This window comes from Oncorhynchus kisutch, linkage group LG14 (genome assembly GCF_002021735.2).
Source record: "Oncorhynchus kisutch isolate 150728-3 linkage group LG14, Okis_V2, whole genome shotgun sequence".
Classification (NCBI taxonomy): domain Eukaryota; kingdom Metazoa; phylum Chordata; class Actinopteri; order Salmoniformes; family Salmonidae; genus Oncorhynchus; species Oncorhynchus kisutch.
This window is the reverse complement of record NC_034187.2, coordinates 55990919-56018455: the sequence shown is the minus strand read 5'-3', so window position 1 is coordinate 56018455 and position 27537 is coordinate 55990919. Positions and strand designations below refer to the sequence as shown.

General features: G+C 41.9%; 1 protein-coding gene and 1 long non-coding RNA gene across 9 annotated transcripts; both read right to left on the bottom strand.

Moving 5' to 3' along the window:
- Window positions 1-830: 830 nt before the first annotated feature.
- Window positions 831-13607, bottom strand: LOC109903601 (bromodomain-containing protein 2). 8 transcript variants are annotated; one of them, XM_020500407.2, is made up of 12 exons: window positions 11493-13607; window positions 7710-8016; window positions 7292-7429; window positions 6857-7004; window positions 6315-6505; window positions 5561-6046; window positions 5293-5421; window positions 4946-5161; window positions 4274-4548; window positions 3802-4127; window positions 3428-3556; window positions 831-3167 (listed from the first exon to the last, which is right to left on the bottom strand). In XM_020500407.2, exons 1-12 carry the CDS (start codon window positions 11522-11524, stop codon window positions 3046-3048), a joined length of 2499 nt encoding a protein of 832 aa, XP_020355996.1. In that variant the 5' UTR covers window positions 11525-13607; the 3' UTR covers window positions 831-3045. The 8 variants fall into 8 exon arrangements, with proteins under 8 accessions (XP_020355996.1, XP_020355998.1, XP_020355997.1 ...); XM_020500409.2 differs by having other exon boundaries at window positions 831-3164; window positions 11493-11630; XM_020500408.2 differs by having other exon boundaries at window positions 3428-3553; window positions 11493-11629.
- Window positions 13608-19364: 5757 nt separating this feature from the next.
- Window positions 19365-21760, bottom strand: LOC116353398 (uncharacterized). Its single transcript, XR_004202839.1, has 2 exons — window positions 21715-21760; window positions 19365-19744 (listed from the first exon to the last, which is right to left on the bottom strand). It is a non-coding gene; the product is annotated as an uncharacterized LOC116353398 (long non-coding RNA).
- Between the last annotated feature and the right edge of the window lie 5777 nt (window positions 21761-27537).

Below are 27537 nucleotides of genomic sequence, written 5' to 3'. Positions count from 1 at the left end.
TTTATTTCTTGACATGGTTAAGTAACTCAAGCATAGATTGGTAACTTGTTTTCTAATTTGGCACACAGAAAGGCCATGAGAAAATTGGTCAAAAAGAATGGCACTGATTGGCCTATAGGGAGCACTGTTATAAGCAGTCTCACTTAAACCCTCATATTTTGTCGCCCCGGTTTAAAAATGTATATGTAGGTGTCTTTCTTTAAGCTGAACAAATTTGCCCCAAGGACCCATGAGGTCTGTCAGGCTAGATTTCCCTCCATCTTGGACATTTTGGAAAACCTTTCAAAACGTGTTCTCGGGAACCATAAGTCCAAATAACACTGTATGATAAAAATCATATTTTGCTGAGGTTGTGTTATTTGCCCTGTCTTTTAGATGGATACATTATGGTACAGAAGCTGCACACTAACTGTTCAGCTCTTCCATTCATTTCAGCCCATCCTCCTATAGCTCCTCCCACCAGCCTCCACTGCCACACACAAGACTAAGACCACAATGCCAAGCGTCAGCCGGAGTGGTGTAAAGCCTTCCCAGAAGAGTGGAGGCTGTTATAGCCGCAGGGGAACCAACTCCAAGATTAATGCCCATGTTTTTGGAATGAGATGGTTGACGAGCAGGTGTCCACATAGTGTATGGGTCTGTTGCTCTCTGACAGATATGAGAATAGGCCGGCACACATGTTCTTCACTGACTGCTGCCATCTAGTGATCCATGTCCTCATGGTAAGAAGTTGAACTGTTGAAAACAATTGTCACTAATAAGTGAAAGCTTCTCATCCCTGTATCAAATCATTCCATGGACCCATTTTCTTGATCAAAACAGACACAAAGTCAATGTTAAAGAGCTCTTTCTCTCTCTCTTTATTTTTAGAGGTGGACAGTTCAAAGTATTTTTTCTTAGAAAAGAAACCGAACACAAGAAACAACCACTCAATTGTAGGGGGAACGACTAAGAGAACAAAAGCAAAACAAGGAACCTCCGTGGTAGAAACATGCTCCACACTTTAAAAAAAAGTCTAAGTCTTGCCTTTTTTCCTTAAAGCTGTACACATTTTTGCTTGTAGTTTTTGTCATTATTACCAATATAACTTTCTCCATTGCCTTCAAGTAAATGCAATAAAGATTCCAGGATTCCATTCAAATCCCCGGGAAATAAATAACTGATCACACAAGTACAAAATCTAAATTCTCAAACTATTATATATTTTTTAAAAAGCATGGTTCTTAACTAAATCAGTTTAGTACCTCCGAATCTCATGAAGCATATATACAGCTTCTGTTAATCGCACTATGAGCAAGGAAATAGTCACTACAATCTTCTTCCCAAACCAGATTTAGCTAAATTGAATAAAACATCCAGCTGCCAAAAAGTTAAAAGGCCAAGTAGTTAAAATAAAGTGTGGTTCTGTGCCGCAAAGCACTGGTATGGCAACGGTATGGGAATCACATCTGGGGTACAAGGAAGGCATATCAGCACCCCACTGAACCATACTAAGATAAAATCTCTCTCTAATATATATATATATATATATATATATATATATATCAAATTTAAAAAATTCCCCCAGACAAAGTGAAATGAAAAGGTGAAGTCTCAATCTAGTCATTGTGCACTACCCATGCAAGTTCAAATGTCTTGCAAGAGAGATGTGACCATTCAGTAGTCTGTAGACTTCACTAGACAAATCCTAGACGTATCCAATTGACGGAACAAAACAAGGGAAGAATCTGTTTGTGTGTGGGTAAATGTTGAATGGAGACATGTCCTCACAATTTATTTGCAGGTTGGTCACAAGAAGATAGAAACACGTCATTTACAGAGTGAAAAAAATAGGAAAAAGTTAAGTTTGCTTAAACCAAAACGTCTCATTAAATGTGTACAACGGACACCCCTCTCAAGCTGTAGAAGTACATGCGTATGCTGCGGTCTTGATGCTCTTCAGTTTCTCCATGTGTGCAGTTCATACATTTATACTGAGCCAAGGTGCTTTACAATGCACAATGATTTAAACAACCTGCATCAACAAGATGAACAACTAAGCAGGACTGTGTTTACTGTGCGAGGCCGTGCCCCACACATTCTCACACACACTTTGCCCTCTATACAGAAAGACTAAAGCCAGCCTTTCCACACCTTTACTTTCTCCCCACATTTGAGGATTCCTTAAAATTCTTCTTTATAAAAGAAAAATAGATATTTATATATTTGTACACGGTATATACACAGTGTGGCGAGAAAGACATAGTACAAGATGATCCCAGAGTTCTGGACTCATCCACCCGTCTCGCTTTCTAGAGCCTGTAGAGATCCTGCAGTCTTTCTAGAGCCTGTAGAGATCCTGCAGTCTTTCTAGAGCCTGTAGAGATCCTGCCGTCTTTCTAGAGCCTGTAGAGATCCTGCCGTCTTTCTAGAGCCTGTAGAGATCCTGCCGTCTTTCTAGAGCCTGTAGAGATCCTGCCGTCTTTCTAGAGCCTGTAGAGATCCTGCCGTCTTTCTAGAGCCTGTAGAGATCCTGCCGTCTTTCTAGAGCCTGTAGAGATCCTGCCGTCTTTCTAGAGCCTGTAGAGATCCTGTCGTCTTTCTAGAGCCTGTAGAGATCCTGTCGTCTTTCTAGAGCCTGTAGAGATCCTGTCGTCTTTCTAGAGCCTGCCGTCTTTCTAGAGCCTGTAGAGATCCTGCCGTCTTTCTAGAGCCTGTAGAGATCCTGCCGTCTTTCTAGAGCCTGTAGAGATCCTGCCGTCTTTCTAGAGCCTGTAGAGATCCTGCCGCCTTTCTAGAGCCTGTAGAGATCCTACCGTGGGCACTTTTTCCAATGAGATGATGCATCATCTCTCTGTCAACCCTCTAGGTTTCTAAAGCAATGAAACAACTCAATATTTCTCCATCCACTATTTCTGTTGGGTTTGGCTTCTCTGAACACAGGGAAAGCTTTCTCTTAATTTCAGGTCAGTTCTGACTATAGTCTGATCCGCCTGCGGCTCTGTTAGCAGTTCTGCACTGTCCTATCCGGGGTTCGCGGGATCCAGGCCCGTCCTTCCGGAGCATTCAGTCCGAGTCACTGGTGTCAGAGGACGACGATGAGGAAGAGGAAGAAGAGTCTGAGCTGGAGCTGCTGGCGCTGAGGCGAGACGCCACGGCATGGGGCTCCACAGCACTGGGCTTCTCTGCTGAGCGATACACACAAGATAAAATACTTGTAATATAATGTTGAGATAACCCACACGTTTTCCAAAGACCCGAGCTGATCTCGTCCAGAACTTTTTCATGACATGCTATGTAGGTCGACATGGCCATATGCTAGTGAAAATGTACTGAGCCAGTAATATTTAAATACATTTGGGCTTGTAGTTTCACATCTCTATGCATGCTCTGAAATTAGTTGTCATGTGTACCCTGTGGGCAGTGATCCAGATTTATTCCGACTCACCTTTGGTTTTCTGAGGCTTCTTGCCAGAGTTGAGCTGCCCGCTGACATCCAGCAACCTCTGCTCCAGTTCCAACTGCTTCTCCAGAGCCAGCTCCTCCCGGGACTTCCCTGCTCCACCTTTCTTCCCTACTAACAGAGAGGAGACCGGGAGGTTAGATGATGCAATGTCTGCATTCACCAACCGATCCAAATAAACCGGAGACTAAGTCACTATAATGCTACCCAGTGAAATCTTGGGAACAGGGGAAATATTTATGACATTTGACCAAAATTGTGACAGAAAAACCCTATGGTTTCGCCCATCCAGGGACACATAACAGGGATCAGAGAAGATTTGAAAACAGATCTGGCACTACATAGGAAAGCTCTCTCACCATAGGGTTTGCGAGGCTTCTTGCGGAGGCAGGTCATAACGTAGCGTTCCAGCTCACGCAGCGTGGACGGCTTGAGCGTCTCAAAGTCTATCTCGATCTCCTCTGGGTCAGTGTCACGCAGCGATGGCTCGCGCGCCTGGATGATATGAACCACGCGGCCCAGCTTCTCCCCGGGCAGCTTGTTGATGTCCAGGCTGAGCTGGCGCTTCTCGTCGTAGCTCATGGGCGACACCTCGTCCTCCTCCTCGGAGTCGTAGTGGGGGAGCATGGCCGCAGCGCTCATCTGGTGCATGCTGAGCATCACCGCCTGCGACTTCTTGGAGGACCTGAGGGTGAAAGTGTGATTTAATGATTCAATCCTGAAGGTGCACATTTTGTTTATGTCAGGAATACTTTTGGGGAATTTTTATAGCATGGAGACAATAAATCATATCAAAGAGATGTTGAAGCGCTGCTAGCAGAGAGCACTCACTTGCTCTTGTTGCTCTTCTTGCCAGTGCCCCTCTTGCCCTGTGTGGAGCCCCCTTTGCTGCTCTTGGTCTTAGGTGTCTTCGGCATCTTCGACGTCTTGGTGACCTTGGGCGTTTTGGGCGGCCGGATGGGCATATCCTCTTCGACTGGCACCCGGCTTCCCCGATGCTTCTCGGGCTTCTTCTTCTTCTTCTTGTCCTTCTTCTCTTTCTTCCTCTTAGGCTTGACGATGGGGCCCTGGGAGAGTGCGGCCAGTTGCTCATGAACTGCTTTCAGCTGATGGGACCGTGGAGAGGACATGGTCAGTGACTGTTGTGGCAACCACTTCCAGCTAAGGTACACAGAAATACTTTTGCAATTTTTTATTTCTGTGTATATATATATATATATATATATAAATAATACACACTGTATATAAATACAAAAATCCCATACATGACTTTTCCTAATAGCACTGACTTTGCTGACAGCTACTTTATTGAAGAAAAATGTACTCACTATGACTGAGAAATGGTTGTCTCACCCATCTAGCTATAGATGAATAGGCTAACTTTAAGTCGCTCTGGATAAGAACATCCGCTAAATGACAAAAATGCCATGTATTATAGTGAGGATGCAATGTGATGGTGTGTGTGTGTGGTGTTGCGGTGGACGCAGGGCCGGGTCAGTCTACCTGTGTACACACCTGTTCCTGCAGCTCGGCCAGGCGGTGTGCACGCTCCTCCTCGCTGTCCGAGCTGGGGCTGCTGTCGCTCTCGCTCTCGCTGCTGGGGTCGCTCTCAGACGAGGACGAGGAGGAAGAGGAAGAAGATGAGGAGCGTCCACCCATGGAAGCGGGAGGGGCCGCAGGCTCGTCGGGCATCTTGGCAAAGCAGAACTCAAAGACGTCCTGGAGAGGGGGAGGGCTATATCAGACCAGCGAACTCGTGTCCATTCAGCTGTATGAAACTACTGTGCAAGGCCAGAAAAACTCAGCCAGAAAAAGACATATCTCCATGCGTAAAATGTGTTGACCCGTACCTGTAGTTTGCGTGCCATGGTTACCACGTCATGGTCTGGAGGGTTGTACTTATAGCAGTTAGAATACATTATCCTGACGTCACCGGCAAACTGCTGGGCGTCCCGGTACTCTCGACTGTCCATTTTCCTCTGCAGAGGGAGAGTGGAGGAAGTTAACGTCACATAATTACTTACAGTCTACCTTTATGGTGCTTGATGAAGCTGTGATGTACAGCCCTACCTAGAGTCCATAAGGATTACAAAACAGGCTGTGTGGTAGGGCATGTACCTTGATGGTGCTGAGGTCCATGGGCTGCTTGATGATGTCGTGGTAGTCGTGTAGGCCCAGCATGGAGGCGTCCACTGGTTTGTAAAAAGGCCAGGCGTACGCCGCGTGTTTCTTGGACAGCAGCTCTTTGAGAATCCCGTTGCAGTACCGGAGCTGCTGGCCCAGTTTGCCTCGTCGCACCGGTTGGAGCTGCACCGAGTCAGGCAGGTCTTTCTTCGGGGGCTTGATAGGGCGCCCGCTGACTCCCCGCCTCCCTGTAGCTGCTTTGGCGCCCGCCATGCCTCTGCCGCGGCCCATACCAATACCAATACCCATCCCCATGCCGAGGCCCAGGCCTTGACCTACCCCCAGCGAGGTGAGTGTCAACGGGGAGTCGGGTCCACCGACCATGCCCATGCCAATCCCGCCAACGCCCATGGTGATGGGTATGGGCATGGCCATGGTGGTGGGGGTGGTGGTGTCTGCTTTCCGCTTCACTCCCTTTTTCTGTTGGAGACGGAGACACAGGGGCTCTTGTCATTGACCGAACAGCCTGCCATTTCAGATAATTGTAAATGACAATGTCAGATGATGTCACCAACTGCTGCCCTAACATTGTCGCAAACACTTTGATCAGTAGATACTTTCATTTACAGTAGCACTGTCAGCTGCAAGGCCATAAGGTAAAGTTGTACAACATTAGTGTAGTTTAGGGGTAAGTGAACAGTGTACAGACAGTAGTTGACAGTATTTGTGTATCGACTGCTGCCCTTACCTTGGCTGTGGGCTGTGTGGGGGGTAAGCCTAGCATAGCAGGAGTACTGTGGAGGGTAGGAGGTAAACTCTTGGCCTGGAGTGTCTGTGGAGGGGTGGAGAGCAGCGACTCCGGGGTGTCCGGCGTGGGGGGAGAGTACGCGGACTGGGACACTGCCGGGACCTGGTGAGCAGTGGTCACTCCTCCTGGTACTGAGGCAAATGAAGAAAAATGTATTACGCATGGGAGATTATGTGTATTCACGTGGTCCTGTGTGGCTCAGTTGGTAGAGCATGGTGTTTGCCCATGCCAAGGTTTGTGGGTTCGATTCCCACTGGGGCCACCCATAAGAAATATATATATGGATAAAAGCGTCATGTCTAAATGGCATATATATATATATATATATATATATATATATATATCATCTGAGTCAATATCAAAACAGAACACATTTCCCCCAAAATAATCATACAAAAAGTATCCCCCACCAAAAAAACAATCACTCAAAAACATTCATTAACCATACACAAACAGAATCACACAACCCCCCTCATGCTCACCTGCGGGTCTGCGTCCTTTGCCTGGCTTGCCCGGTTTGCCCCGTGGGGGAGGAGGGGGCAGTTCTATCTCCTCCTGGGGCATCTGGGCAACCTTCTGAAGGAAAGCCTTCTCCAGGGACTGGGCCATCAGAACAATGTCATCTGTTGGCTGGGAGACAGTCACCACGGAAAGCTTTAATTCGGCTGGAGAATACATGTAACTTCCCTAAATAAGATGTGAGATCAGCCTCATTTCTACCAGACTGTGTTTATAAGTGACATATCTCTTATAAGTGACATATCATATCAGGGCTGTAAAATATAAATAGATAATGGGGACAGTGAGCGTTGTTACTCAACTGGAGTTTCGACTCCCTCTAGTGTCCAGCCAGTAACCTCAGTTGGTCAAATCCTTATTTCTGACTGAAAATGTTGTGGCTACAGCATGTCACACACCTTGTTGTAGATGTAGCAGTTGGTGAACATGGTGTTGAAGTCCTGCATGCACTCGCTGGCGCTGCGGTAGTAGTTGTTCTCCAGGCGCCTCTTGATGGTCCCCATGTCCATGGGCTGTTTGATGATCTTGTGATAGTCCTGAGGCAGAGAGGAGCAGGTTTACTTAATGCTGCTCTACCGATAATAAGTACACTGAGCTCTTCAGACCTATTCAGTACTGTATTGTCTGCAAGCTTAAAAAAAAAAACTTCCCAACCTAAAAGATGAAGAATTCTACAGTTGGTTCTGAAAACGGACATCCTAATATACAATCAAGATAACTATTTGAATATCTATAAATAGCCACCGTTGTCAGTCTTATTTTAGCTAAAGCACAATGTGACTGGGCTCTCTGGTAGTGGCTTGCAGGGACACTCACAGGCAGGCTGAGCTTGGAGGCGTCCACAGGCTCATGGAAGGGCCATGCGAAGTGGTGCCTCCACAGGGACTTCATCATGGCTCTCTGGAGGAACTGCAGCTGGTTGGTGGCGCGGCCCTGCCGGTTGGTGTCGTACACTAGGGGCCGTGGTGACCCAGAGGGGGGCGCTTGCCCATGTGGGAGCAAAGGTGGGCCCTCGAATCCCTCAAACAGCAGTGACGGTTTCCGGATGCGCTTGCCGGGGCCCGGAGGGCCCTGCTCCATCATCATGACGCCCTGCAGGCCTACGTCGACCCCGCCCAGGGAGCTGTTGACGGACAGGGAGGAGGGAATAAGCATAGAGCAGTGGGGCATAGAGAAGAATTGGGAGGCGGAGAAAGGAGGGGGTATTGGATGTGACACAGCAGCCTTTGTAGAGCTAGCCTTCTACTTAGCTAGCCCTCTCTAAACGTCTTAAAATGAAGACAGGTTAACAAAAGTGAGTCATGCGCCCTCACCATGATTCGGTTTCAGTTGAGCTTTGAGTTAGTTACGAGTCACAACTGCCTCATCAGCATTGTCAAAAACTAGAAGATTAGCCTCAATACCCGTACCGTCACAGGCTGTAGAAAATGTGATCTATACAGCAAGCTGACACTGGAATCTGGGTGTGGTTTCAGGAGTTCTTGGACAGCTGGCCTCAGGCAGGCATTTGTGTGGTTCACTTTACGAATTGCCAAAAAGCTTATGCAATAAACCAAGACAAGGAACCCAATGACTGATGAATCATTTGTGCCGGCCGTGGCTTAGTGCCCCTGGCTGATAATATCTGTGGGCTGAAGTGGTCTCAACGGAAACACAAATCTGTTAAAACTGTGATAAGAGCCTGGCTGGAAATACACAGCAACAGTGATACTCATAGTGAACATAAATGAACATACAAGCAGCTTGTTAATTGAAACAGTGGACTTGATTGCAGTGACCATTGTGTACTGGTGATATGATCCCATAATCCCGCCATTATACACCCAGAGGCTTTGAAGAGAGCAATGCTACAGAAAAAAGGGAAAGCCATTTGCATGCATTTAACTGCCCATTGCGCCATGGCAACGAAGCTAACAAGTCTGTTCCATTGGATGGTATGCTGGTATAACCATGGTAACTAGGCACTACCCCCCCCCCCCTCACCAACAACTACAAGAGGCAAAGTAGATGTCCAAGTCTGCAGTCAATTGTGGTGTGTACATTTAGCATTGTGATCAAAATACAATATGTGTGTCAAAAGAAATCTTAAATAGAGGGGCTCAAGGGTGCAGTGATATCTTCAATCAACTCACAGGTTACCTTAACCCTGTTCAAGTGCCTTATGAGCAGAATGATTTACATACGCCATACCTCTGAATGAAGGGCAAGTTTATATACATGAGTAAAACAGCGCCAAAATGTTTTGATTTGTATTCCATGCCTTGTGAGTATTAACTGTGTGTACATAGTTGACCAACTATTTAAGAGTGCAGTTTGTTGGCAATTAGAAGCCACTTATAGACAAATACTCTTTGGTGCTTTCTTCATAATGTTACCAATAATGAACAACTTCCTCTATACAGACAAGCTAAGAAACATGGAAAAGTTCAGTGACACAACTGGGTGCCATGTCTTATTGTGCTTACACCAGATGATAGGGAACAGGGTGTTCTTGGGACAGGAAAGCAGGGGTTCAATATTTATTGCCAATCCCCAATACTCAAATAAGATTAAGCAATTGTGGTTTGTTTGGTTGATCCAATTCTCTAATCTCTATATAGATGCCTAGTCACTTTTTACACACATCTCTACCTCAAATACCTCTGCACATTAATCTAGTACTGATACTCCCTGTATATATTGACCTTGTGTAATTTACAATACCTTATTTTTTTCATAAACTCTTGAATTGTTGGGAAAAGAACACAAGGCATACACCAGCAGCATTCGGCACGTGTGATAAATCTATTTTATGCTCAAGTGAATATCAAAAGAGCAAACCATTCCATATTGTAGTCTGTGCGTCCCTTCATTCAGGACTAGATCAGTTGGGCTGCGTCTTCCTCATAAGTGAACACCGGAGACTTTTTGAGCAGAATTTAATATTCACTTGTGCTTACCTCAACAGGAACCCCCAAAAATTAGTAACACTACTGCTGCACAGTGCCCGTTGGAGGTCATGCTGTCATGATTGTTCCATTACCAATTCTACAAAATGAAGACTTTCAGAGTTTCTTGATGACAGGTAAACTTGGGGTGTAGCCTATACTGATCAAGAGGACAATCCAAGTCAGAGATAACCCCTCCCCTATATACAGTTTAATATCAGCTGTTATTCAATGATACAAGTTGGAAAACACATTTGACATTTGATGTACTTTATTATAAAGTTTTTTTTTTTAAACTCAAAACACTTACGTCGCAGAGACTTGTCAGCAACAAAAAAACGTATAATGTTATAATTGTACATGTGCAGCACTACCTTTAAAATATAAATGTGGGGAAATGGAAGACCACCATTGAGAACGTTGCACTGGACTAGTTCACTATTATGTGAGCAGTAATACATCACTGTCAGATTACTAACGATGTCCAGTACTGTAGTAACATGGTGACATAAAATGAACAACAAATATATTTAAATTGCAGGTTTGGTGAGTGGAAAGGTAAGTGGACTGTGAGGCCATTGCAAGCAACTGATGGGTAACTATTTCCGTCCAATTAGACACGTGACTTGCACACGCTGTTAAAAATACCATTGCATGGGCCTGGCATTAGGCGGAAATGATACAGAAAGACTAAATTATCAGCACTATTACGTAACCGAAACGCAGCTATGAAATGTAACGTTCACTAAACATTTAACGTGTCCCGCAAAAAAAATTGAACTAGCCGGCTGGCTAGTTAACTAGCTATAGTTCCCCATCCAAATACACGAGACCGATACTCTCCAAATAGCCCCAACAGGTAAGGATAGCTAGATACCTTACGAGCTTACATTGGCTAGCCAGCTTAACTAGTTAAATAAAGGTCAAATAATTTTTTAAATAAATAAGCCTACCAAGCCACCACAATCACTAGCTAACGTTAGCCACTAGTGTGTTGTGATTAGCAAAACGTACGCTTTTACTCGACGAGATGGCTAGTAAACGTAGCTAAGGAAAACATTCGCGATTGTGCTACAGTAAATCCATGCGAATTTGTCAACTTGACCTAGCGGAAAATAGCTACTTGTTAGATCGCTACCAAGCAGACTTATTCGCAAGTAATGGCCGCCTGCCGTACCCGTAGCTAGCTAACTGACACAGCAAGCTTATCCCCATGGTAGCTAGCTAGCGCGGTACCTAAAGCAGACTCCCTGGCAAGCAATAGCCGTCTGCAACTAACCTATCTAGCTGACACGGCAAGCTTATCCCCATCGTCGCCAGCAATAATATACAGTCACAACGTGAAACTAGTTCACTTCTTACTGGGCTAGGCAAAACTAGCCGAGACGCTGGGAAGATGGCGTCGGTGCAGCAAAATGTAAACGACAGTCGTCCCAATTAAGTGTTATTTAGCAGGTTGACGAAGAGTGGTCATATCCTGACAAAACGTCCAATATATCATTTTTCATTGCAAAAAATATATAAACGCTCTACGCCGGCTGAGCAGTCTTTGGATGTACAGCCAGTGTACATGTCGGTAATAAGAAAACATCGGTTTATGAGCTAATGCAAATCTTAATGCAACAATATCCTGTCAGATCGCAAACTTAAAGTCAATTGTTCCGATCGGTACCTGTCATGGGGCGGGTTTATGGCCGTCTCCATCAGGATGGATCCGGATTCTGTTTAAATACCAATATTCAAGTTCCTGCTTCGCCCGTCCTTTCCTCCAGCCCCCACAGCACTAGACTGACCACTGCTTCAGCGAAATGGCAACTCACGTCTACGCCCGATACTTTATAGACCAACCATTCATCCTATTGGATGCGGTAACTTAAGACTACGCCCCGTATTTTCTATTCGCAGTTGAATACGTCCGCCAGAGTTAGCACAGCCCCCCAAATAACTTTGTTTTTCTATTATGCTTTTCTTCCAACCTATTCGCATATTGTTATTGTCAATCAAACAAAAATCTCGTTAGCACTGACTAGACCTCCCATCACTCAAAAAGTTTTCTTTTTGTGGTTGTTTTTACGTAGCTACTCTTTTACGAAATGCGACATCCCAAAACCCGCCCTTTCACTCATCAAATTACATTACGTCAACGTGGGCAGAGCAACGATAATGATTGGTCGCTGAATCTCTAGCGCGAACTTCCAGAGTAAACAGAAAGCAAGCCATTGGTTAGCGAGTCCGGTCACGCGTATCTATCAGATGCCAAACGTAGGCCGAGCGCTCAACGACACATTTCTCTCCGACTAGCCGCATTTGAGTCCTTCCCAAGTGTTGGAGCGCCATCTTGAAGTGCAAAGACTGCACACGAACTTTACTGTCTGCATACAAATTATTAGCCTATGAGATGGTGTCACAATGTACAAGAAATCCCACTCCCTCAATTGAAACAAAGGCGATCATAACGCCTAGTTCTAAACTACTCGTATACCAAGTAAGAGCCACGTGCTGTTTGACCTAGCTACATTTAACCAAGATGACAATTTACAGACAACTGAAAAAGGCTATCATTATCCAAGGCCTAATATTTCAGAACTTAACAAATACATACCATACTATTACTGGCTTAACATCTGATGGATAAAATACCATAACTCGCACTGAAGCTGGGGTTTTTAAATGGCTTACTATAAGGCAAACTTCCACCCTAAGCCAAAGTGGTAAAGGATATTGCCCTCCATTGAATGACACAGCATTTCTCTCAACTCTTGCTGAAATGGTTATCAAAGTAGATAAGAGTTTCGGATAACAATCACTTATAATAATTACTATGAGACACTTCAAGCACAAAGGTTGCATCGGTTTTAAGAATTTTAGAGCCATGTTGCTCTGCTTCAATAACACCCATGTAGGCCGCATCCACGATTTGAACACTTCAACTAAATCGTAATTTATAAGCCTTACAATCTCCCAACATGAGCTGCTCAGGGAAAACCCAAACAGAAAACCTACATTCAGACAAACTAAATCCCCAAACAGTTCCTATCATATACCGACAACATACTAATTCTACCAAGTCCACGTGCAACAAACTACAATGAATCAGCAAAATGCCAACCTTCGATAACAAAATAAACTCGTAAAGTAGTTAAGAGCTGTACAAAATGGTTCCCTAATGCTAATACCCATCCCCCACACAAGGTTACACGTTCTCTCCAATGTCACTGAACTAAATTCTCACGATTTTCAATATATACGGACAAAAATTATACATTTAAAAGCCTCTAAATACAACGAACATTGAATTAAACCATGCATTGATGTTCTTAATCGTGAGTAAATATGAAGGAAACAAATACATTTTGCAAATTGATTCCCATGGTTACATAAAAATTTACTAAAAATCTCGATTTGTAAATCCATTACGCAGAGTAAAACTTTCCTTAAAAAATCTCCTTGTCCTCCACCACGATCGTTTTTTTTTCAACACATTTTCCTCCAACATGTCCGACTTCTTCCTCATTCAATGAAGTGGGGGGAAGGGAAGTCATGTGATAAATAAGCTAATGGCGCACTGTTTGCCAAAGGTTGGAGGCTACACAACTGCTCCAGGAAAAAAGATATTGATGTATCCGGATTGTCATCTTGCCGTAACAAATGATATCATTTGTCCACATGTTGCTGTATTAAAGTTAATTAGACCGTATAACTTTGCAAAATCCAGAACAAAGAGCATACTTTCGTGTATCACAGCTTTGCACCGATTGGACAAACCCAACCCACGTGGTGCGGCTTGGATTTACAGAAATATTGATTGAAATGTTTCCTTGACACAACTGCAGTAATCCATGCAAGCAAACAATATCAATTTCCAGTTTCAACACGACCCTTATATTTGTTAGAACCGCATATATTCTTGACAAAACTCATATTTCGGTTGCAAGCATTGTGGCTTCCACTGCGACATCAAACTGCGCATGCGTTAGATATGGGTGAGCCTATTTGGGATATTGCCACTATACAGAGTAGACTCAATTCTAAATTCATTTTCTCATTTGGAGAAGACAGAGATATTTCGTTAGGAGCAGGGGATGGTATCTGATCCTAGATCTGTGTTCACTCAGGAAACTTCTACCTTGAGCTGTTACTGAATAAAGATTATTATCAGAAGATGAGTATTTGTAATGTATTGAAAATGTCAATTAAAATGTTTCAAAGAAAGAAGATTCAAGTAACTGTAGGCTAAACGTTATATGATTGTGGGAAAAGTATTGTGATTGTGGGTAGTTGTTTAAGACACAAGTGCAACTTCCATATATGCAGAATTTATTTAGTCTCCAAACTACAAATACATATAACGTTACATTGTTATCTTGCCGCAACCTCAAATGTCTATAGCATGACAGGTCAGTAGGCTATGAACCACAAACGGAGATATCTAGGGGACATTCTGACCAACTTGAGTTGGCCATTGTGGTGTGATCTAATCAGGCATCCAACAGAGAACAGAGTGTCCTTTGTGCTTTCTCAGGACCTGACAAATAGGACTTGCTGCTGAAGTTGCACGCTCACACCCCACCCTCAGTTCACGGAGCTCACTCAGAGGAAGACGTCTCTGAGTCACCAAAGCATTCGGCGCATGAGCCGTGTCACATGATGATTTGGTCAGAAGAGAAGTGGTTGCTAGGGAAGCTCTCTCCACCGCGACGCGTCATTTCTTTCACTGGCGAGCCATCCTTGGCAACAGCCCCACTTGTTTACTGGCGACGCAAGCAGAGTAGTGTGAAAATACAAGGGAGGGTATATGAGCGTTCATGACTATGGAAACTTATTTTCCTCCTTTGCGTTTGTTGAGTGAGACCCTCTCTCCCTCCTTTCACATTCTATGAATACCATGAACAATTACTGTTATGGCTTAAATGTTGTGACTTCATTTGGACTACCTAATAAAACTTGGGATAGGCCTTCTACATTTTTAAATTTGGTCCCTCAGGCACCTTGCATTAACTGACTGTTTGTGGCTGTGTATAAAACAAAAGCTGCATTGCTCTAAGGGGTGCTTAAAGTTTTGGGCTTGGTGGGCCAAAATATAATCTGAGTGGTGGGCCCTGGGCTGAACAAAATAGTTATGATGTATTTAGCTTTTTAGGGGCTTTAAACAACAGCTTTTTAGTAAGCAATCATAAAATCACACTTCAAATATGAATCAATTTGCAGCCATATAACTTGATACCTATAGCACATTCTGATTACCGGTATTAAAGTTGCATAAAAAAAACATTCATACAGATCATAAGGATAATAACTTGAATATTTTTCCAATTACTTGAATATGGGAAAGGTGTAACAATTTCTATTTGCCGCAGTATCTGAACTGCATTAGAAAAGTATTGGAAAGTTCAGGAAAACATCAGGGAAGATCATCAGGCAAATCACCCCTAAGTGAGATTTGATTGGGGGGCACAGCAACCACATGGGCAAGACATCTTGAATATTACAAGATATAAGAATATTACATTTAAAAAAAACAGTAACAGTAAATTGAGACCGCATCTGACTTCAAATCAAACACCAGGGGCTCTCCGTTTGGTTGGCCCTACTCTATGTGATGTTGTTTTGACAACCCTGTATTTAAAACAGGGCTCTGTCCTAATGCCACAAATAGTGTATCTCTCAAATTGAAAAGCCTAGAGTGCATTTTAAGGGACAATTTCCCAGACACAGATTAAACCTACTCCTAAAAAGTATGCCCAATGAAGAATCTCTATTGAAAGTGATTTTAAGTACAGGAATATACTCAAGGTCCACGAAACCAGCCATGTGTCTGAACCATGGGCTCAAACTCTAATTCTAATTTAGAACTAATTGATACTCAAATTATATAGTGCGATGTAGTGCCGCACGGTTTGTACAAATGTGTCCAGGCCTCTAAAACAGCTTTGTAATTATGCATTCATACTCTAGAAAGGAAGGCAGCATCCAAGAACGATGATTAGCATCTGAATAGAAGTTAGTACTTCCCTTAGATGGTTACTCCAAGGTGTAGAGCACTCCGATTTTGGAGTGTTCAAGAAACAGACACAGTTCACTAAAGCTTTTTTGAAGAGTAACTATTTTACAATGTAAGGAGCTACGTCTAGTTCAACTAGAAATGTAACTACATTTTGCAGTAGCTTGGTGGTAGTTGAACAAAAAGCTAATCTTGGTAGTCTTTTCAGTAGTTAATTACTTTTTCTAACTACTGGAACAACACAACTTTTTTTGCAAAAAAAGAAAAGGAAATGTGGATGGAGTAGAGAAGAATTTCCTTTCTTTTTCAGCATCAGACCTGCCTAGTTCTCACTTGAAACATAGTTTATGTGTTATATAGGCTAAATTACATTCTGTTATTAACATTGATGTCAGAGTGATCTGTTCTTGCAATTTGTAGTCTATGAAATTTCACATTTAGATATGATAATTTATCACAAAGTAGTTTGGATGTAGTAAACTACTTTTTCAAAGTTAAGTCAACAATATCTTTCTTACTGGTAGCTTTAGTGTAGCTTAACTTTCTCCAGTGTGAAGACATTGGTAGCTTGGGAAACTATATTTTCAGAGTAGCTTCCCCAACACAGCTATTTTATTGGGGCTAAATAGCTCAGTTGGAACAGAATGTTACTGAAGCTCTAAAGGACCCTGGTTACACCTGCAGCCACAGATAAGAGATTCATTAGTTATCACTGCATTGAATGAGATTAAGATTCATTTGTCCTGTGTGGCTCAGTTGGTAGAGCATGGCACTTGCAACGCCAGGGTTGTGGGTTTGTTTCCCATGGGGGAGCAGTAAGAAAATGTATGCACTCACTACTGTAAATATCTCTGAATAATAGCATCTGCTAAATATGTCAAATGTATACTCCCAAAGAGAACCATCTGTTTTGCAGCATACTGCATGTCTCAGACACACAGGTATACAAAACAAATGTAAGATACCAGGTAATGTAGAAAAGCACCAATATGTTATTTGACAGGTTTCACATGTACATCTTATTTTCGAGTGTAGTTTAAGTTTTCATTCAGGGATAGCTCAAGTTGGCTCAGATCACTTGTGTGTTTGAATCAGTGAGGTCTAGTCAATGACTGATTTCTTGGGAGGGGCTCGACTGGTGCTTCTCAGGGTTGTTCTCATTCTTTTATCCCCCATTTGCAAGTTGAAGGCAGAAAGATAGTGCTTCAGCCTGATGGCCTACAAACAGGCCGGGAGGTGTGAATGGATGGTATGCCATCCCATTGTGTCACCTTCCCTGTTTTTCCGCTCCATAGAATGATATGAAAACAACAAGGGAGCAGGCTAGAAATGCACTGGTAAACAACTCTTCACAATTCTCATATCATTCTCTCATTGCGATTAAAGCTTTTCTACAGGAATAGGAGAGTGGTGTTTTCATTGTGGAGAATGAGTCAAAGTAAGTCTGAAGACTTTTCAGATGTAAAAAAAAAAAACTATACCTATCAAACTGCTGTGTTTATATACTTTCACAAAAGATAAGTAAGCTCTTTGACCTGTTTTGTTGACTGTTGCGAATCAACCAAAAATCCAGTTCCACTCTGATGTACCACTTCAGAGGGGAAGACACTCTGAGATAGTGTTGATTCTGAACATCTTTCATTGTTGATTTGACCAGTACCTGCCAGACAGAGCAACCTGGACTCAGAGCTAGACGTAACACAGTACATGTAAATTCGGGACAGTGCAAAATGTTACATTTCATATCGGTATGTATTAATTTTGGGATGTCCGTCATCTGTTCGTAACGTTAGCTAGGTGACTAACGTTAGTTAGGCTACGGGTTAGTGTTAAGATTAAGGTTCAGAGAAGAGTTAGCTAACATGCTAAGCAGTTACAAAGTAGCAAGTAGTTGCAAAATTGCTAATTAGTTAAAATGGTAAAGTTGTCCGTGATGAGACTCAAACACGTAACCTTTGGGTTGTTAGATGTTCGCGTTATGTGACCGACAGCCTTGATATAGCAAAATTTGAAATTGTGTTTTTTTTTACATTGGATAAAAGCACAGACAGAGCTACAAAATGGTACTGTATATCAAACACTGCATTTGAGGAAAAATGGGAAATAATTCCGCTTTGAAAGTTGCTAAAGTTGGCATCATACTTGATTCCAACCTCTCTTGTAAAAAGCATGTGAAAAAGGTAATTCAAATAACCAAATTCAACCTAGCTAATTTCCGATTTATACGAAATTGTTTGACTACAGAGGTAGCAAAACTGTACTTCAAATCTATGATACTCCCCCACTTAACATACTGCTTGACTAGTTGGGCCCAAGCTTGCTGTACAACATTAAAACCTATTCAGTCTGTCTACAAACAGGCTCTCAAAGTGCTTGATAGGAAGCCCAATAGCCATCATCATTGTCACATCCTTAGAAAGCATGAGCTCTTGAGTTGGGAAAATCTTGTGCAATACACCGACGCATGTCTTGTATTCAAGATCCTCAATGGCCTGGCTCCCCCTCCACTCAATATTTTTGTTAAACAGAAAACCCAGACATATGGCAGCAGACCCACAAGGTCTGCCATGAGAGGTGACTGTATAGTTCCCCTAAGGAAAAGCACCTTTAGTAAATCTGCATTCTCTGTGAGAGCTTCCCATGTCTGGAATACACTGCCATCAGACACACATAACTGCACCACATATCACACTTTCACAAAATGCTTGAAGACATGGCTAAAGGTCAATCAGATTTGTGAACATGGTCCCTAGCTGTGTGTTGCCGCTCTCCATGTTGTCTGTAGCTTGTGAGGTGTGGAAACACTTTGTTGCTTTTATGAATTTTGTCTTGCTGCTTTTTGTTTTATGTTGCTCTGTCTGTATGCTACGTCTTGCTTGTCCTATGATGCTCTGTCTGTATGCTATGTCTTGCTTGTCCTATGTTGCTATGTCTTGCTTGTTCTATGTTGCTATTGTCTATATTGTAATTGTTTTTAATAACCTGCCCAGGGACTGCGGTTGAAAATTAGCCGGCTGGCTAAAACCGGCACTTTTACTGAAATGTTGATTAATGTGCACTGTCCCTGTAAAAATAAAAATAAACTCAAACTCAAACTTGTAACCCCACTTTTGAGACAATGGCCCTTGAATATTGTGGTACACCTACCGGAAAGCTCTTCTTTGTCTACACCCATTCAGCATAGTTCACACCCTTTTAAGCCAGCCGCACACATCTCTTTAAGGATTCACATGTGACGTCATGTGCTAAACAGTGAGTAGTGTAGTAAAGATGAAGACTAAAAGTGGTAAAAGTAGTAGCCTACAATAAGGAAAAATTCCAGGTAAACAGAAAATGTTTTATAAATATTAGATGACGCTTACCCACACACACTTTGCTAAATTGATGGGTCTTTCTCAGAAGGTATAAACGGTACAGCGAAATGGTTACTTGCATAGTAGCAATATCAAAATAGATTGTGTCAATGTAAAGAAAAAATAATAAGTGTCAATGCCAGTAGAGAAAAAACAAAATAATATACAGCATGTACAAGAACAATAATGATATCAGTGATATTGGTGATAGATGAGGTAGTTATATGCATACAATCAGGGGTAAAGTGGCTGAGCAGCAGGATAGAAAATAAATAGTCGCAGCAGTATATGACATGTGATGACCCCAGTGATGAACTGGTCCCTCTGAACCACGGATGAACAAGGGAATCTATATTCGGAGAGCCTGTTTCAGTCCTGCCCTTGACTTTGGCGCTTGGCATGTGATGTCCATAGCCTCTTCGTTGCAAAACTCCCTGATCTTCTCAAAAATATAAGTTTGTCTAGCTGTGTCCAGTCCAGGTGGTGCTTGTACAGGCAGATCATCTATGGGAGGAAGGATGTCAGTGATGCTCCTTGGCGACAACAAGACCAGGCTCCAGAGCATTGAAGCTGTAAAACAGGAAATTAAAAAATTGAGAAGACATTACAACCTTGCATAACATTAATTCACGTCCCAAGTTTAGATAAGAAGAATAACCTCATGCAATGCAATGAAAATTATATTCAACTGGAGTGCTGGTACTGCTTGACCTGTGGCAGCGGCCTGAAGTACAGAGTCAGGTGTTGTTGCCAGCCATAGCTTTCCACCAGCACCGTACCATCCTCCAAATCAAATCACATTTTATTGGTCACACATACAAGTTTAGCAGATGTTATTGCGGGTGTAGCGAAATGCTTGTATTTCTAGCTCTGACAGTGCAGTAGTATCTAACAATTTCACAACATGTATCCAATACACACAAATCTAAATAACACAAAAACATTTCTGGGCTAATAATGTAAGAAATAATACATAAAAAAACGTATAATACATAAAAAAAGTTTCCTAAGAACTAGAAGCACAGCAGCCCTGTCTGTTCGCGCCATTTTCAATAGGCTGACAGTCCAAACAGCTGTGGGATGTTGACCCCTGTCACAGTGCTGTCCTTCACAACACCAGCAATCTCAGACAAAGTGTTCACTCTGGTCTTTCTGAAGCGCTGCTTGATGTGGCTGAAGCACCAGTCGGGTGCAAACTTGATGTGGCAAACAACAAAAGAACATTAAGATAAATTAAAATAAATTGTCTCACCCCTGTCAGTCTGTCTTTACACAGCTCAGTGATATATATATATATATACACACACACACACGGTTGGGTAGGTTACTTTCTAAATGTAATCCATTACAGTTACAAGTTACCTATCCAAAATTGTAATCAGTAACGTAACTTAACTCGGTAACGTAATCTGATTACATTCCGTTACTTTTAGATTACTTTCCCCTTAAGAGGCATTAGAAGAAGACAAAAATGTATGTTACCAATTGAAAGACATCTATTGCAGGATAAATCAATATTAAAGTTTACATAGCTGGCCATATACGGATGTAACATTTTACTTTATGGGTTGGTTATGTAGACTTCTTCTAACCCATCGCTTTCTACTACATATAATAATATGATTAAATTATATATTTACATTAAAAACCAAAGTCTATCAGAATTCCAGTCATTCCAATAAATGTTATACCCCTCGATCTTCAAGAATAGGACTTGGAAATATGGAAGTATAGATTATCCAAATTGTTTTACCTGAGCATTACCCCAAAACGAAGGACTTATTAGCCAGCCCTACTCTGTTGTTTATGATTTTGTTGTCATGGAGGACTGATTGGGCTCATTGATTCAAGTTGAAAATTAAATGCTGCTCTCATGGAATGGCAAGCTTTCATCAAGGCAATGGGTGGCTACTTTGAAGAATCTAAAATATATTTTGATTTGTTCCACAATAATTTGGTTACTACATGATTCCTTATGTGTTATTTCATAGTTTAGATGACTTCACTGTTATTCTACAATGTAGAAAATTGTGAAAATAAAGAAAAACCCTTGAATGAGTAGGTGTGTCCAAACTTTTGACTGGTACTGTATATATAATTTATAAATCCCAAAATAGGTGTAGCAACTACAGATTGCCTCTTTAATTCTATCAAAAGTGTGCAAGTTTGAGCATGTGTCCATTAGGCGTATGGATTTATCATCAGCATGAATTAGATTGAGCAATCAAAGCCCCACTTGTATTCCACAGGCAGGGATCTGCACTTTGCAGCTGTTGCTAACGCGCATTTTTTGCTGACTGTCCCTTGGTTTCAAAAACAATGATTGATAGGCAGTTTAAACTTCTTGAATTCCACCATAATTGGGTTCAAATACACATTTAGATTTGTGAACAGCCATCCACAACAACCACAATCCGCAAATAGCTAAATGAGAGAGTAGCAATATGATTCACGTCAATGCGCTAACGTTATGTAGATATAACTATAATAATACATGATATACGTATCGCCGTAGACTACACCACTACTGTCATCCTTACCTCCAAGCGTTTATTCAAGTTGGATAATCTTTGGATGCCCCACAGCATACGCACAAGTGGAAGACATAGCTTGGACTGTAGCCTACAAAAGCATATTCCTGCGACCCATCAAACACATTTGGTGTGTCATCATAGTGGTCTATGATTTGTGGTCAGACTCGCTCAGGTGGAACAAATTTCAATTTGCGCCTTTTTTCAATGCTTATTTGAATGTCATTGAGAAAACAGAAGTGTCAAAGATTTTTGAATTTAAAAGTAATCTTCGAAGTAATCATCTAGTTTTTCAAAAATATCTGTAATCTGATTACAATATTTTTGCTTGTAAAGTAACTGATTACAGTTATCGTTTTTTGTAATCCCTTACATGTCCATTACTCCCCAACCATGTATGTATGTATGTATGTATGTATGTATGTATGTATGTATGTATGTATGTATGTATGTATGTATGTATGTATGTATGTATGTATGTATGTATGTATGTATGTATGTATGTATGTATGTATGTATAAATGATGTGTTTGTATATCTATCCATCTATGTCTTTAATCAGTATAAAGGAGGAAATGTTGCTTACTTGTTGAGCAAAATCAAAGCTGTAATGCATCCTGATGTCTTTGCTTGCTGGTTCAGTAGGGGCCGCAGAGACAACTGCAGGTCTTGGCAGGTGGTCTTGAAGTCAGCAACCATCTTCTGGTAAACAGACCGCTCACTCTGAACAAGCAGGAGATGCTTCCTTTGCTTCTTTAGCTTGGCTTACTTAACAGCTTCTGGCAGATTGTCAGATCTGAAGACCTGATAGTTGTTCCTCTGGCACTGCCAGCACAGGTCTGTCCCGGGCTTAGTGTTTGAGATGTGGGGCAGCAATTTTCTCCACAGATTCCTGAAGGAAGACAGTCCGACTACACGTACCTCTAGAAAATACACAAATAATATGAGATCAATAAAGGTGGTGCCAATCATTTTGGAGGTAAATTCAATAATCAAAACGTGTTGTTTATGCTTTACATACCAAGTGTTGTCATCAATTCCTTGTAGAGATGCCACACTGCTGCTTTTGTCACACGAGATGGCAGCAGCTTTCCAGCAAAGTGTTTGTGTCCTAGGTGGCGCCCTGGTAATACTATTGCATTATCCTCTGTGTAGTTTTTGATGAAGTTCACAACTCTCTGCAAGTCCTCATGCTTCAGGTGTAACCTGTGCTTGCTTGGGCCAGCTCTCTTTTTGATGGGAGGTATTAAACCATTCTCCTTGTATGACTCGTGGAGGAGAGTCAGGTGTGTTCTACTGATGCTGAAAACCAAATTTAGCTAGCTAACATTAGGCTGTAACTAGCAATGCAAATAGCTCTCTGAGATATTACTACTCAGATCATACAAGTAATGTTAGCTAGTGAGCCAGCGACCTAACGTCAACTAGCTATCTAACTAACAGTAAGTATAACATCTGAAACTGTAGCTAGAATCTCACCCATATACAGTTGAAGTCGGAAGTTTACATACACCTTAGCCGAATACATTTAAACTCAGTTTTACACAATTCCTGACATTTAATCCTAGTAAAAAATCCATGTTTTAGGTCAGTCAGGATCACCACTTTATTTTATGAATGTGAAATGTCAGAATAATAGTAGAGAATTATTTATTTAAGGTTTTATTTCTTTCATCACATTCCCAGTGGGTCAGAAGTTTACATTCACTCAATTAGTATTTGGTAGCATTGCCTTAAAATGGTTTATTTTGGGTCAAACGTTTTGGGTAGGCATCCACAAGCTTCCTACAATAAGTTGGGTGAATTTTGGCACATTCCTCCTGACAGAGCTGGTGTAACTGAGTCAGGTTTGTAAATCCTCCTTGCTTGCACATGCTTTTTCAGTTCTGCCTAAAATATTCTATAGGATTGAGGTCAGGGCTTTGTGATGGCCACTCCAATACCTTTACTTTGTTGTCCTTAAGCCATTTTGACACAGCTTTGAAAGTATGCTTGGGATCATTGTCCATTTGCTTCCTGGCTGATGTCTTGAGATGGTGCTTCAATATATTCACCAAATTTTCCTCCCTCCTGATGCCATCTATTTTGTGAAGTACACCAGTCCCTCCTGCAGCAAAGCACCCCCACAACATGATGCTGCCACCCCCGTGCTTCACGGTTGGGATGGTGTTCTTCGGCTTGCAAGCCTCCCCCTTTTTCCTCCAAACATAACGTTGGTCATTATGGTCAAACAGTTGTTTCATCAGACCAGAGGACATTTCTCCAAAAAGTACGATCTTTGTCCCCATGTGCAGTTGCAAACCGTAGGCTGGCTTTTTTTATGGCGGTTTTTGGAGCAGTGGCTTCTTCCTTGCTGAGCGGCCTTTCAGGTTATGTCGATATGTGACTCGTTTTACTGTGGATATAGATTATTTTGTACCTGTTTCCTCTAGCATCTTCACAAGGTCCTTTGTTTTTCTGGGATTGATTTGCACTTTTCACACCAAAGTACGTTCATCTCTAGGAGACAGAAAGTGTCTCCTTCCTGAGCAGTATGATGGCTGCGTGGTCCCATGGTGTTTATACTTGCATACTATTGTTTGTACAGATGAACGGGGTACCTTCAGGCATTTGGAAATTGCTCCCAAGGATGAACCAGACTTGTGGTCTACAATTTTTTTCCAAGGTCTTGGCTGATTTATTTTGATTTTCCCATGATGTCAAGCAAAGAGACACTAAGTTTGAAGGTAGGCCTTGAAGTACATCCACAGGTACACCTCCAATTGACTCAAATTATGTCAATTAGCCTATCAGACACTTCTAAAGCCATGACATAATTTTCTTTAATTTTCCAAGCTGTTTAAAGGCACAGTCAATTTAGTGTATGTAAACATCTGACCCACTGGAATTGTGATACAGTGAATTATAAGTTAAATAATCTGTCTGCAAACAATTGTTGGACAAATGACTTGTGTCATTGCACTGTAACGTTCGTCGTACGAAGTAGACCAAGGTGCAGCGTGGTACGTGTTCATGATTCTTTATTTTCTCAGAACACTAAACAAAACAACAAAATAATAATGACCGTCACGTACCCTAGGATTTACAGAGCTAACAAAAAACAACATCCCACAACCTAAGGTGGCAAAACAGGCTGCCTGTAACGGGATTCTTCTGTTGAAGGAGAGGCGGACCAAAATGCAGCGTGGTAGTTGTCCATGGTTTTTTAATTAGAAAACTGAATATGAACACATAACCAAAACAACAAAGTGAAAACCCGAAAACAGTCCTGTGTGGCACTAACACAACATACAAAGCAAACTATGGTCAGGGTGTGATACTGCCTAAGTATGATTCCTAATCAGAGACAACGATAGACAGCTGTCCCTGATTGAGAACCATACCCGGCCAAAACATAGACACCCAAAACATAGAAATAAAGAACATAGAATGCCCACCCAAATCACACCTTGACCAACCCAAATAGAGACATAAAAAGGCTCTAAGGTCAGGGCGTGACATGCACAAAGTAGATGTCTTAACCGACTTGCCAAAACTATAGTTTGTTAACAAGAAATTTGTGGAGTGGTTGTAAAAGGAGTTCTCATGACTCCAACCTAAGTGTATGTTATCTTCCGACTTCAACGCTTCACGGCAGCCTGCAACCCCTTTTATTAAATAAGACGTCCTGTGACGTTTCCGTTTGTTTGTACAGCTTGCTTGGCCCATTGTGTCAAGTCACTCTGGTTCACACTGACCATGTGCAATGCCATAATAAGCACCAGATCTTTCTCCCTCTCTGTCACAGATGCCATGGTTGCCCTTAGTTTGAAGATGCAATCCAGCGACAGGTGTTTTATACAACAGCCTTCTGTGTTCTCTTTTCGACTCCCTCTGCATTTGCAATCAAATGCCAGAATTGTATTAATCTCCTTATCATACTCTGTTTCCACAAGACATTCCACTGATTTCAAAACTCGGTCAACTTCTTCCGTGACAACAACACTCTTGATCGCCGTTTCTTCCCCGTTGCTGTCATCAGAAGCCTCTACAATGTCTTATTCAATGAAAATGTTACCTAAATCAGGGATTTCCTCATCATCTGATTCATTTTCAGAGTCCGAGAGAGTCAGCATGGTACGATCATGCTCCTGAAAGTAGTCCATCACAATTTTTTCCCACTGACCTTTGTCGATAGTGCCTGATAAACTCAGGGCACCAATGTTACTGAGAGCAGTAGCAATACATTTGCAGTTCTCCATTGCTAATGTTATATCCTTTGGAAAAAAAACTGCAGTAGAAAGGATTATCTACACATAACGAGCAGCTCATTTTATAGACAGAAGATGTTACACGGCAGACCAATCCGAAACTCATCTCTCGGCATATCCAGCCCATTCATTATCTCAGCCAATAATGGCTAGTGGGAAGGTTCCTTACTTTTTCTGTGGCTAAACCAACTAGGCTCATAATTTAACAACTTTATTCATATTTAGAGATGGCATACAAGTTTGTTATTAAGGCAAATGAATGTTCAAATGTTCTAGAAGGCATTTCTGCCAAAAACACATTTTGACAAAAAATGTAAATAAGGGTTCAAATGCCTCTCATGTGAAGTCATGACTTGTGACATGCACCTAGTTTTGTGAAACGAGTCACATGTGCCTACCCATCGTCCCTGACAAACTACCCTACTTTCGTTTTTGCCTTAACCTTGTCTTATGTAACCATACCAAACGTAACATATCATACTAATTGAAGTATCTCGATTTTATGTTGACTATGTTACGTCTAGTTTATGAGACCAGGCTGGACAGTAATGTATTCATGTGGATTAGTCAAAACACAGAGAAGAGATATCCCAAATGGACACAGCTTCAAGTAGGCCTGTTATAAGCCCCATGCTAGTGCAACACATATAATGTACCCCAGTATTACTATTGACCCTGCAAATATCACGAACTAGCTATGGTAACACCAGCGATGAAAGAGGAAGCAAGACATTTCACTGGCTAATTTATTCTGGTTCATATACATTCACTGAGGCAGACCAGATCCAGCTGCTTCCACATTGGTGCCTATGAGAGAGCCAAACTCATCCGACGAAGGGCAGTGTCTGCGGGTTTTCGCTCCTTCCTTGTACTTGATTGATGAATTAATTCACTAATTAGTAAAGAACTCCCCTCACCTGGTTGTCTAGGTCTTAATTGAAAGAAAAAACAAAAAAACGCAGTCACTTAGCCCTGCATGGAATGAGTTTGACACCCATGCCTTAAGCAAACCGGAACTGTGATATTTGTTTTCAATGGTAAACGGCCTGAGTAAGATATCTTCATTTGTCCACCATCTTTGGTATGACTTCTACTAGATTAATCACATACACATTAATGATATACACATTGTATCATGTTATCTTTGGTACCCTGCCCTGCAGTCACCATTTTTCAATAATTTCGTTTTAAATGAACGGATCAATTACAAGCCACTGTGTACTGCAAGGCCAACTAGAGCCAATTACAATGACATGTTCCATTAACCCAATGCTACAGTGCCATCTAGTGGTCAGAAATATACAGGTCCCACTGGGCACAGACATCATTAGATGTCTAGTTTTGATTTACATTTGGTTGAGTTGTCAACTAAGGTGAAATAAAAAAAACACATTTCACAATGCCGTTGGATTTAGGTTAAAGGTTGGGTGAAAAAAAGAAGAAATGCTCTTATAGGGATGACCTTTTGCAAATCCAATTAGTTTCCCTCGTTGATTCAACGTCATCGCACAGATTTTTTGGGTTGAAATGAGGTGGAAACTATGTTGATTCAACCAGTGGGGTGTTTTGCCCAGTGTGGTGG

Bases quoted from the DNA above. Each gene is read 5' to 3' on its own strand.
- LOC109903601 (XM_020500407.2), bottom strand. From the start codon at position 11,524: ATGGAGACGGCCATAAACCCGCCCCATGACAG. The intron at 5,422-5,560 runs GTACATGCCCTA...CTCCCTCTGCAG, and splicing joins TGGACCTCAGCACCATCAAG to AGGAAAATGGACAGTCGAGA. The intron at 3,168-3,427 runs GTGAGTCGGAAT...TGTATCGCTCAG, and splicing joins GAAGCCTCAGAAAACCAAAG to CAGAGAAGCCCAGTGCTGTG.